Source organism: Eurosta solidaginis, chromosome 2, assembly GCF_040869045.1.
Source record: "Eurosta solidaginis isolate ZX-2024a chromosome 2, ASM4086904v1, whole genome shotgun sequence".
In the NCBI taxonomy this organism is placed as follows: Eukaryota; Metazoa; Arthropoda; class Insecta; order Diptera; family Tephritidae; genus Eurosta; species Eurosta solidaginis.
This window is the reverse complement of record NC_090320.1, coordinates 35,319,109-35,332,658: the sequence shown is the minus strand read 5'-3', so window position 1 is coordinate 35,332,658 and position 13,550 is coordinate 35,319,109. Positions and strand designations below refer to the sequence as shown.

Below are 13,550 nucleotides of genomic sequence, written 5' to 3'. Positions count from 1 at the left end.
AAATTAAATGCAAATAAATGCAATTAAACTTGGTTTAGCTACATGACTAGGCATCTGGTATCGGGCTAGCCGCCAACGTGGAAAAAACCGATCTAGTATTATTTAGTATGAAATATAAGGTCCCTAATTGGACTAAGCCTAAGCTTGGAGGTGTAAACATACAGCAAAAAAAGAGCACAAAGTATATAGGAGCTATACTAGATAGTAAGTTGTCGTGGAAACTCCATATGGAAGAGAGAACATAGAAAGCCTCCGCGGCACTGTATGCATGCAGGAGAATGCTAGGATGCACGTACGGCCTATCACCCACACTCTATCATTTAAAAATAAATAAAAACTAATAAATAATTAATTTAAACTTAATATAGATGAAAACAAACTAACCAAAAGAAAGATAAATTTGGTAAACCAAAATAAACCAAATTTTAAAGTTTAACTAACTTTCAGGAACCTTAACTTATATTTCACAGCATTAATCGAAATAAAAATAAATTTAATGAAGTAAAAAAAAACACTATTCAAAAGGACCAAAACTAAAATAAATCAAATTAAACTTAAATTAAAAAAGTTAAATTAGATTAGAATTGGCTGGACTAAATGATTTGAAAACAAAATAACGTAAAAAATAATAAACTAAGTCAATTGAATTAAATCAAAATTAAAATTGCTATTGTTTTTAATGAAATCAAAGATAATAAATCATGTTAATTGGAACGGTGTTGAAATAAATCAAATTATTATAAACTTAACTAAATCAAATTCAACTTTTATTAAAAATAACTACAGATGCACTTCCACAATTATAATTGCATACTTTTGGGAACATCTCAGATAAGATATCTGCATGTGTTTGTGTAGAAATAATGATTGAATTATTAATGTACATTCAAGTCACTGCTTAGCATCGGATTAGAGATGACAGTACCCCTTGGTGTTGCTAATATTCTTAACAATATAATTAAAATAAATCTAAGAAACAAATTATGGTAAATTAATCAAGACTTAATATGGGCGAAAATGAACTAAACAAAATAAAAATAACTTCAGTTAAATCAATTGAAACCAAATTTTAAAAACTCGACTTACTTCAAGGAAGCAAAAGAGTTATTTAAATTGTTAAAAAAAAAATAAAAATTAATTGAAATAAGTCAAAATAAACTATATTTAAATTAACCAAAATAAGCTTAGATTCAGAACAAAACTATGCTAAGCAAGATTGAGGTAAGTCAAATATATTGTATATATGGGGTATTCCATCCCATTTCGACCAATTTTGAACCCGACCCCTTTAGAATTGGCTGAAAGTTTTTCTTCTTTTTCTAGCTTACGAAAGACGTTTTTCAGAATTTTTTCAAATTTCTTCATCCAACTCAAAAAAAGTTATGAATTTAAAAAAAACATCGTTTTTGTTTTCAAAATGCTATAACTTTTTTCTTTTTTTTTTTAATTTGTTTTTAAATGTACTTTTCGGAAAAAATACAAAAAAAAGTTTTAATTTTTTTCGAGTTGGATGAAAAAATTTGAAAAAATTCTGAAAAACGTCTTTCGTAAGCTAGAAAAAGAAGAAAAACTTTCAGCCAATTCTAAAGGGGTCGGGTTCAAAATTGGTCGAAATGAGATGGAATACCCCATATATATATAATGAGCACTTAAATAATTGCAATCAAGCTTAGTCTCAATTAAATGAAACAAAAAAGATTAAGAAAAACAAGTAAAGGTGTCTAAGTTCGGGTGTAACCGAACATTATATACTCAGCGTGAGCTTCAATTGCACATTTCACTTCAGATAAATTACTTTTCTACATAACACGTGGCACCGCCCGTTTAAAAAAAAATTCTCCCCATTTCCTCTTACAATAAAACTTGATAAGTCAAATATCATTGATTCAAAACTATTTTTTGCTAAGTTATAGCTAATTATTCTAGTCTACGACCCTTTTAAACTTGTTTTATATCTAAGTTGCCGTGATCTTTAACCGATCCCGTCCATTTTTACTAGAAATATTTTCTGCTATAAGGAAAACATGTGTAAAAAATTTCATTACGATGTGTTAATTTTTCTTCGAGTTATGGCTCCCGAAACATAGAAAATTGCTTAGTCATAAAAGGGGCGGTGCCACACCCATTTTCAAAAATTTTAGTGTTTTCCAATTTAAAGTTATAATTCAATTTAGAAAGTAAAATTCTATTGACACAAAGCTCTTTTTCAGGCATCGGAGCGGAGATTTTTGGCCGCAGAGAATAGTTATACTCAGCGACAGTCATGCTGCGCTCCAAGCAGTTAAGATTAAATCATCAACAGCCCTCGAGTGTTTGAACAGATTGAAGCGTTTAGGGGGTTAATAACACCATTCGTTTGGCTTACTTCCCTGGCCACAGCGGGTTGTATGGAAACAAAAAGCCAATAGGGCCTAAGCCCATCATGGCGATAGCGTTACACACTATATGAGAAGAGCTCAAGCAAAAGGAGGCATGCCTCAGAAAACAGCACTGGCGCGAAAGTCCAGGACTACGGCAGGAAAAGGCACCACTAATAGGAGCATACAACTACAAAGCAGGCTTAGAATTTAAAGAGGCGTACTTACAGGTCACTGCAGACTAAAAAGCCACATGCAAAACCTGGGTATATTATCTCATAGCGTCTGTCGGGGTCGGGTTCAAAATTGGTCAAAATGGGATGGAATACCCCATATATATATAATGAGCAATTAAATAATTGCAATCAAGCTTAGTCTCAATTAAATAAAACAAAAAAGATTAAGACAAACAAGTAAAGGTGTCTAAGTTCGGGTGTAACCGAACATTATATACTCAGCGTGAGCTTCAATTGCACATTTCATTTCAGATAAATTACTTTTCTACATAACACGTGGCACCGCCCGTTTAAAAAAATGTCTCGCTATTTCCTCTTACAATAAAACTTGATAAGTGAAATATCATTGATTCAAAACTATTTTTTGCTAAGTTATAGCTTATTATTCTAGTCTGCGACCCTTCTAAACTTGTTTTATATCTACATAAGTTGCCGTCCATTTTTACTAGATATATTTTCTGCTATAAGGATAATATTTGTACACAATTTCATTACGATCCGTTAATTTTTCTACGAGTTATGGCTCCCGAAACATAGAAAATTGCTTAGTCATAAAAGGGGCGGTGCCACACCCATTTTCAAAAATTTTAGTGTTTTCCAATTTAATGTTATAATTCAATTTAGAACGTAAAATTCTATTGATACACAGTTCTTTTTTATTTTTTTATTTTCGTCTACGACCCTTTTAAAAATCTTTTATATAAAAGTGGGCGTGGTCTTTAACCAATCTCGTCCATTTCTTCTAGGAATATTTCCTGCTATAGGGAAAATTTGTGTGCCCAATTTTATTACGATCCGTTAATTTTTCTTCGATTTATGTCTCCAGAAACATAGAAAATTGCTCAGTCATAAAAGGGGCGGTGTCACGCCCATTTTTTAAAATTTGAAGTTTTTCCTATTTACTGTTATAAATCCACTTGGGAAAGGAAATACCATTGATATAAAGCCCTTTTTTGCAAAGATATAGCTTATTTTATTCGTCCTCGACCCCTTTAAAACCCTTTTATATAAAAGTGGGCGTGGTCCTTAACCGATATCGTTAATTTTTCTTCAAAACATTCCTTATAGTAAAGGCGATTTTTGATTTATGATTAATAATATTTGTAAAATTTATTTTATCACAAGTGGGCGGTGCCACGCCCATTTAAAAAAAATTTGATTTACTAAATTATCAGGTTTTTTGTGTTTTCCAAAATTTTATATATATAAAAAGTTGGCGTGGTGATCATCCGATTTCGCTCATTTTCAATACCAATCTATTCTGGTTGCAGATAAGCCACACTGAAATAAATGGTGCTAGTAAAATCAACAAATCGGTTCTGTTGTTCTTGACTTAACGGAGATTCGGTGAAATTGATCGAATTGTGGTTAATTCGGCCGAGTTCTTTGTCAAGCGAACAAATTAGTTTAGTCATTTCAACAGAAGAGAAATTGTCGCTCTTAAGTTAATAAAAATCTGTAAAATTGACAGATTCCTAATCAATCTCACTGATTTTTCTGTTAACAAACAACAAAAAATAGTTTTTCAGCTATCAATACAAAACGAAAAACCCTTTTTTGAATTTACTGTGAAAAAAATTATGAGATACCGGGACACCTATTTATCGGGTACAATTTGCAACTTCTCCTCCAAGCGAAATGCAAAATTCCGCCCTCTTGTTGCAAAAGTTTTGTTTGAATGAACAGGATTTTTCCAAAGTTATTAACATTTTGTTCAAGTTTTTACGAATTTTCATTCACGCGAACGCGTCTAATAAGATAATAAAAAACATCCTTTTTTTAATTTTGATGTTTCCGACAACATAAAAGTTTGAGTTGTTTTGAAATCTTTTCAACTTAAAGTGTTACGAAAATTAAACCTGCCGAATTACATGTAAAATTACTCCAGTGGTGAACTACCTTCCTGCGATTTGATTCTTTACTTTTCTATAACTTACAAGTTCTCTATTTAAAATGTTATGTCAAACATTTCTACTACAAATTGTGTTCGAAACAATCAAGTGTGGCAACTACATACGAGAAAAGAAATTGAGAATGAGCTGAGCTGCAACTGAAAGAATTGAGAATCAGTTTTGTGACTACTATTTTCATTTCTTTTTGCAAAGCGAAGTTCAAAACTAAAAATTAAATAAATTATAAAATATAAAATTTGGTGAAAGTGCGTGTAATAAAACAAAATAATAAAGTGTATAATGTTTAATGTGTGCCAGAATATTTGATGTACGCACAATTGAATTTCGGTTAGTAAGTGCGTACATAAGTATGTATATGTAGCAAGCATGCGTATTTATGTATTCACATATTTACGTATGTATATGGCAACATAGGTACTTTCGTACAAAGCTGTCGCAACAACTTTTTTTGTTCATTTGACTACTAAAACGGTCAATTACGAATCAACGATTTGTGCGCAATTCGATTCAATATCTTGCTGCGACGGATAAAAATTTACAGAAATTTCGGTTGTATTGACCCGTATTTAGGTTGATTTTACAAGTATTTTTCTTTCAGTGTAGTGTACCAAATTTGGTGAAGACATCTCAATATTTACTCAAGTTATCGTGCTAACGGACGGACGGACGGATGGACGGACGAGCATGCCTCAATCAAATTTGTTTTCGATATTAATGATTTTGATATATAGAAGTATATATCTATCTCGATTCCTTTATACCTGTACAATAGGGCGGGTCGATTTAAAAATCGCTTATTGCTCTGTGAAAATCGTATTCTAGGGATCAAAATAAGAAACTTTGCCGAAGGAACCATACCTCTAAAACCAATTCTGAATTGATTGGTTACGTAAGACTGGAACATCATGCTTATGTATATGGCTCATTGGGTTTTCGATAGTTGCTGATGTAGTTGCTTCATCTTGCGGTGTAGAGGATGGTAGATTCATTGTAAACTTTTTGATTTGGAATGGTCACTTCACTTATTATTTATTTTTTTTTTTTTTGAAATATTTTTTTATCTGAAATTAGCACTTCACACTTTGAGTTCTTCACAACGACTTAATGCATTCACAAAAACCGTTGCGTTACATATGGTCTACGAGACGAGGTAATAAAAATGAAATGGTAATTTCAATTCTACCTGCTGTGTCTTGTGGTGGCTTAAAAAAACAACACAAGCAATTTTACGATCTGCAATTGTGCCACAGTGATACCTTCATTTTTTAAAACGGTTGAATAAAAAACCCACACAACTATGTTTACGACATACAAATGCATCACAGTGATGCCTTGGTTTTAAAAGGGTTGTAAAAACGCTAATTTCTAATAATTTTTTAAATTTCTTTTCTATTACTAAGTTAAATTCATTTTTAGCACGCTTTTATTAGCTTGGCCTGAATGTAACGGAATCTTTGAGCTTAATTTTCACCGGTTTCTAGAAGTCTGATTAATTTGAAACTTTGCATACGTATCAAGGAACGATGACAATGCATTAATGTGATGGTGTGGTGACATAAGGTCAATTGGCCTTATCACCACTTTGAATGGCGATAAGTTTGATTGCAACATTACACACCTATCAAGGCTCGATGACAATGCATTAATGTGATGGTGTGGTGACATAAGGTCAACGGCCATAAGGTCAATTGGCCTTATTACCACATAGCCATTTAGCTGATTTTTTCATGTAAAGTGCAAAACCGACGATTTTTTGAAATGTTTGTATGGTGAACCCCCAGGGGGGTTCCAGGGGGTATGCCACTGGCATCGGTGGGGGTCGGTCATACATTTGCACTCGATTGGAGCACTCTAAATGGGTCAAAGTGTGATTTTTCAAAATTTGCCCCTACCCAAAAGTTCGACCCAAATTGGGGGACATCAGAAATCGTTTTAGAGGTATGGTTCCTTCGGCAGTTTCTTATTTTGATCCCTAGAATATGATTTTCATAGAGCTATGGGCGATTTTTTTGCCTCCCCACAAATCGACCCGGCCTACTGTACAACCAACCGTTATCCAATCAAAGTTAATATACTCTGTGTGCAAAGCACGCTGAGTATAAAAAATATATTCATAACAAATTATTTGTTCTGGATTCAAATATTTGCGTGGAGTTACCCCTACATGTACTCATCTATATATAAAGTAAAACCGTTAAAAAATTTTATGCAAACACTTAAAATTCCATTAAAACCACAGGAACTACTGAATTACATATCATCATCAGCAAAGCACTTAACCCTTTTGAATATAATACAAATGTACATACAGATGTACACATGAACAGCCTATGTAATTGGTCATAAACAAAAACAATTAAACGTATTACAAACACAAGGGAAAGAAGGGTAATAAAACACACACAAAAATTATATGAGTGAGAGTGATAAGATTAAATTATGAAGACAATTTGAAGCGTCAAACGCCTAAAATGACAAAAATCGTCCATGCATATACAGGGTCTATCGCAAGGACCGATATGTTAAGTAATCAATTTATTTCGGGCTTGCCTTGCCTTGTCTTGCTTCGCTTATCAACAGATTATACATAGGCGTGTTATCCATTTCTTTTCGAGTAATAGAATTGTTATTCACTTTTTATCGGAGTGTTATTGGCGCTTAAGCGCTTAAGCGATTTTGGCCGTTTCGTAACAAGTCACGCTATCCCTGTTTCGCGATAACTGATGCCAATTGGGAGCACCAAGGGAGATCAAGTCTTCATCTACCTCTCCCAACTCCGTGGAGGTTTCCTTCATCCTTTGCTTTCAAACTGTGGTGTCGACTGAAATACTTTCTTGGCCCCAGCGTCTTTGTCCGTTCACATAACATGACCTAGCCAGTGCAGTATTTGGGTTTTTAAGCTTTGTACTATCATCATATTAAAGCCCATACAGCTCTTCTACATACATACATCCTTCGATACTCGCCGACGGCATGACGGACAGGACCATAAACCTTCCGTTCCGGAGAAATTTTCTCTCCACCAATCCAAGAGCCATTTCATGTGATCTCTACATCGTTCATGATTCCGTGCATACATCAGGGCAGGTATGATGAGGGACTTGTAAGGCCCGATTTTTGTTCGTTGAGCGGGAAGTTTACTCTTCAGTTAATTTAAAAAGTTACAGAGTTTTTTACCGAAAAATCGTCGACTTGTAATCATTGTATTATCGAGGAATTATCGTATAGTTATCGAATTATTATCTAGCAAAGGAGCTCCTTTTTTATCAGGCAAAGCAATCTCAACCTTAAAAATTAAACGATTCAAGCACCACTGGATTGATTTGCAAAGAACAAAAAAGACCAAAATGTTCCATCGAAACGAGCATCAACTAGACTCATATTAAAGACGAGCCAAACTCCAAAGTCTTGAGGAAGCCTTAGAGGGGTAGAAAAGACAGCGAGGACAGCAGAAAAGGACGTTAATAAGCGCAATACAAACATTACAGCTCCTGCAATTCAATTGTAAAGAATGCCTACCCGAACGGGGTCCTGTTACAACTATGAATGTATCATACACATATTTAGCAAGCGAGGCCCTAGCGGCACCAATTCTAATGGAACTAGAGGACGGGCGCAGAATGTCCCAGAAGATGCAATGTGGTCATATTAAATCGATCTAGTGACGGGGCTAGTCCTTAATGGCGCTTGTTACCCGAACGTACCAGAATTATTTCCGGCAAAGAATCATCGACATCGATAGCACTCCACTATAACTTTAGGCGACTGTAATTATCGCTACCACAACAACGACAGATAAGTAGAAAAGAGAGAGAAAATGAGAAAGGGGAAATGGAGATATGAAGGTTCTGTTAGGCAGAGAAAAACCAAGAAGAAAGACAAACAACGCTCAAGTTCAAGTACTAAAAAAGGAAAGCGCAAAAGCAAAAAATGGATGCGAATAGGAAAGAAAAATTTAGAAAAGAACAGTCGCAAAGGGGAGGGGTAGAAAAAAAAGTTGAAGTTCAGGGAGTGGAGTAAATGTAATATTAGTTGGGGAAAGCGAAGGGAGTGATATAGCATTCTTATAGGCCCAGTGACATTGGATACGCTTCTTTTACTACTGCAAAATATATATGTTTACCACCCTGGTTAACAATTCAAAGCCAAGCTCAACAACTAGCAAGCCACTGGAGCACACGCATAGCCAAAAACATTGTTTTGATTTATGTTTTCGCTTTGTTTTGTTGTTGTCATTGTTCACACCGAAGCTTTGCATCATTACTTGGAATTATTCTTGCATACTTCAAGCTATTAAAGATGCCATATGCTTTCACTGTAACTGTATGTGTAGTGGGTACATAAACATACCCTGCAAAAAATCGTGCGATTAATCCCTAAGGAGAGCGGGGTATAATTGATCCCCGCTAGTCCCTTTTGGGTATATTTGGCATCAGTCAGTTTGAAATTTATGTAGTCAATTGAAAAAAACGGCAACGAAATTAACGAAATAAAAAGATTAAATGTGATTGAATAAAATTATTTAAGAAAAATGTGGAGCTCTATATCGAACCTAAAATACTAGTACCATATGTTCCATTACCGTACATTTTTTTTGTCTGTCCTACAGTACCCGTACAAAGAGGACGCAACGAACAGTACCCGTAAGTGAATAACGGAGAGTGGGAAAAGGATCTGCCCGACAGTACCTGTAGGGGTACATAGAAGGCGTGTCCAACAAGTACAAAAGGGATCTATTCGACAGTACCCGTAAGGGTATAAAAAGGACCAGTCCGTCGCTACCCGTTCAGGCATAAACAGGTACAATTAGTCATAGGGCATTAGTTATAGGACATGCTCAAACAAAAAGGATCACTCCAACCCATAAAAAGAGCTCAGAACTGGCTATAGTCGCATTTCCTCTTTATAAGGTCAGGCTATTTGGAAAGCTTTGCCCACCACTGGTTACAACTTGCGCAGAAATCTACTACCGACAAATTCCACATTCTAGGACGACAAACTATAGAAGTTTTTATACATACACATCGTGCAAAGTTTTCAACTCCCTTCCTGGCACTATACAGATCATAAGGAACTGTAACTTGTTTCAAAAAAAAATTAAGCTATATCTTCTCAGTTATGATCATTTTGAACTAGAAACGCTGTTGGCAACGTTATTATAACCATATTTACTCTAAATTACTGCTATTACTTTCAAATTGTTTACGCTAATAACTTAATAACTTTAACATATCGTTTAAATTTTAATTTACATTATTACTTATGTACACCCCACACGTATAAAATATATACATATTTATAAGAAATGGCATTTAGTACTATGTTAAATCTTAACATAAAAAATGTCATGCACTTTTCTTATGCTACATAGTCAAAATTGTTTAAATCAACACTATATCTAATAGCGTTTTCTTTTCTGGCCAAAGTGTTATGCTTTTTGTACGCCGCGCAAGGGTTGTTGTTTTATTCTAAAAACAGGCAACGCCTTTACGGGGTATTTCTTTCTCTTGTGAAAATTGTTGCCTGCTCGCAACGCAAAAGCGTTACACTTTTACTCTGTATAAAATGGTGGTGTGGCAGTGCAACTCTGTGAAACTCTCAATTCGCTCTTATGTTCCACATATACCCTGTTAATATGAGTGAATATGGCGAGTTGAAATGTTCTTTGTATGCACTATAAATGTTGAACATTTTCTGGGGTAGGAGTAACTCTATTAAGGATTTACCATTTACTTAGGCAACAATTTATTTCAGAAAAGAAAACGCTATAATTTTTAACAAGTGAGCATGAAGAAAATGTTAAATAAAATGAAAAATATAAAAATTCCTTTGCGACTCATCCTGGAATCATTTTAGACTAATCGCATTTTTTGCAGGGTACTAACATAATTATGTGTATGTGGGCGTATGTATTACAAAGATATGTGAGTACATATATAATTAGTGTTGTTAGTTTGGCATGCCTTATGCCTCGCACATTAGTGCTAATATTAACCTCTCACACAAATTCATACAAATATTCTTAGGAAAATTTGTATAAATGTTTGTCTGGGTTATAGCTTTTGTTATTGTTATTTATTAGCAAAGCATGTGCATATACATATAGTCTTTATGAGTATTGTTACATATATATATATAAGAAAATGTTGAATTACTTACCAATTGCCAAGTGTACTGAGAGTGCAACTTTATTAATGCTCAATGCCCAAATACGTAAATTATGTACCCTTCTCACACCTTCAATATGTTCAAAGATTTCCAAGACCTCTGTGTAATGCATGTAACTGGGTGTACCCTCCATTAGGACCTATTTATCATTTTAGCATGTGTAACAGCCACAACAATTGTAGAAATAGCGGTATGTTGACAGTTGCACACGATGAAGTCACACAAACACAAACACGACGGTGTCAAACAGCAAATGTAAGTGTAGTGGTAGTAGTTGCGTTTCCGTGTCGTTGGTATGTAGGATACCGCAGGAGCGTAAATAAAAATGAAAATGAAAGAAAAGCGATTAGAGGGAAAAATGAATGGCAATGTGCGACAAGTGAAAGTGCATTTTACACTAAAATATTTTGTTGTTATAATCAAGTCTGTTAACAAAATAATCAAATCATTATAAAGTGGAGCAAGAAAATAAATAAAAATAAACTTAAATTTGTAAACAAAGTTGTGGAGCAGCGACCGCGCAGCTAAACTGGAATTCAAAAATTTCGTTAGAAGGAATATATCGATTCTATATTTATATATAACAGGCATTTCGTGATGTACATGCCTGAGCAGCTGGAGTTCGATTAACTGTCAAAGCGAAAAAAAAACGATCTATTATTATTTACTAGGAAATATAAGGTTCCAATTTGAACATGTAGGGTGTGAAAAATGTAGTACAAAATGTTGAGGAGTCATCCTAGATGGTAAGTTGTCATGGAAACTCCATGTGGAAGATTGTGGGTTGGATATTAGCGGCAACTTTACTATCGGGTCCTTGTTTGGGGGGCAACCACAAAAACAAAGTATGTATACCAAAAATCTATACGGGGTATGCAGATTATCAATGATTAGTATAACGGAAGCCCTAAAAAGTCTTCCAATAGCAGCATTTCATGCCATTCTAAACAGCCGCCTGTAGAACATAAGGCCAAAAATATCGCGTTAGCCACTGCAACAAGGCTTAAGGCCTTGGGACGGCTTAAATGAAGTCCGTATGGCCATAGCAGTATAGCGCCATCTTATATCGGGCAAACGAAATATATGGTCCCGTGCCTGTGTTTAGAAAGCGTTCTGGGGGCCACAATTGAGCCGGAAGGCTGGCGCTGGGGTGCATAAATGGCAGAACGTACTATGAAGGTGTTCCAAACTAACGGAAGAGGTAGGGTCTGCAGTTTACTGTGTAGATGTAGAAATAAATTTATCCTACAGGCTGGCAGATACTGCAGCGTCTTTCGCGCGGATATTATAGCCGTGAAGCTGTTAGGGGCAGCAGAGTTGCCAGATCTCGAGGGAGAAAAACTCGGTTCTAGTATTTGCTAAGAAATCAGAGTTAGTTTATAACATAGTCTTGGACGTGATTGGGGTTCTTACGTGTGGTCGTCAAACAAATTCTGGTAACACTATGGACACATTCAGGTTATGTGAGGTCTTGATGACCGGTCGGTTCAACTTAACCTAACCTTTATATATCGCATTATAAGTAACGCCAAATTTGATAACGGCAGCACTATTAACTACAGTTAACAGTTACCCCAACGGGTTAGGGGGTTAGAATATAACCGCGGTAGGTATGCTTTTCGTAAGAGGCGACCAAAATACCAAATAGATTCAAGGGGTTGCCAGCGCAATATATAGCTTCTCCAACCCAATTGTCCTGTTTCATTAACAGCCGAGGCTCTGGCGACCATGCACTCCTCATGGATCTAGGGGGTGGGAGGGCGGTATGGTCTAGAAGATCGCATGTGGTCATACCAAATCCGATTCAGAATTTGACATTTATTTTCATGTATTTTATTTGTGAGAGCCGCTATTCGGATTGGGATATAAAATTTTCTAACAAAATTAGGAAGGTTCGAAATTCATTTCAGACCTATGGTCCCATGGACAATATTAGGTACTCAGTATGACCCATACATTGAGAAACTGGATGTGCACCTGAAGTATTTTTTCCCCATACAATTTTACACGCCCTAATATGTATATATAATACTTTTTCCATTTACTCACCAAAAGCGCATCCCGCATAATGCCGAATGTGGTAAAGAGCACAATAACGGAGAAAATGAATGTACAAATCGGATCAACAATCGCCCAATCTGGTCGAAAGAAAATAACCAAAGCTGCCATAAAAACGCCAGCGCTTTGTATCATATCACCAATGACGTGTATAAAAGCGGCGCGTACATTTAAATTTTCAACATCACGTGATGCTGTACCGCCATGATGATGACCACCAACTGTGGTCTCGGCCATAACAGCAGCCAGCTCTGTGCGCACCTCATTTACCGAAGTTGAGTTTTGATAGGAGAAAGTAGCTAAGCCAGCAGCAGGCATTGCCGCATTGGTGGCATCCAGCTCGTTAAAGCCATCGTCCATCGTACGTTGTGTATTGGGTAATGCACAACGTCCTATGGGTGAGCACAAAGGGCCAGGCACAAAATGCTTAGCCTCACCATCAGCTGTCGTAGCAACAGTTGTTTTTGTATGAGCTGTGGTAAGAGTCGCGCTGTTGCTTATATCTGTAGCTGATTTTATCTTCAGCACTTTTTTATCCTTTTTCTTCGTTTTGCCACCATGGCTGTGTCCTTGCGCACCACTTGGCATACCACCATGTGAGTGACCATGTTGTAATTGTATGCCCATGCTGAAAAGGATAAGAGAGATGAATGTAAATGGTGAGGAATATTTATGAGACAATTTTCCAAGTTAAGTTTGTCTACGCAATTTATATATACGCCACAAGTAAGTTTTGCAGCGAAATTAAAAATATTGCTAATTACGTTTTGTCGCATTAACCATCTTGCAACCAGATTCTAACTTGAGGTACATCTAAA

The 13,550-nt window shown here is 35.6% G+C and overlaps 1 protein-coding gene across 3 annotated transcripts in view; it reads right to left on the bottom strand.

The window, feature by feature from the left end:
• The window catches only part of ZnT35C (Zinc transporter 35C), a 252,281-nt gene that overhangs the window by 30,804 nt on the left and 207,927 nt on the right, over positions 1 to 13,550 (bottom strand). For all 3 annotated transcript variants that reach the window (XM_067764970.1, XM_067764969.1, XM_067764971.1), the window contains 2 exons: positions 12,724 to 13,360; positions 10,666 to 10,813 (listed from right to left, as the gene is read on the bottom strand). In XM_067764970.1, coding sequence (XP_067621071.1) covers positions 10,666 to 10,813; positions 12,724 to 13,360 — 785 coding nt within the window. The remainder of the gene's footprint in view (positions 1 to 10,665; positions 10,814 to 12,723; positions 13,361 to 13,550) is intronic.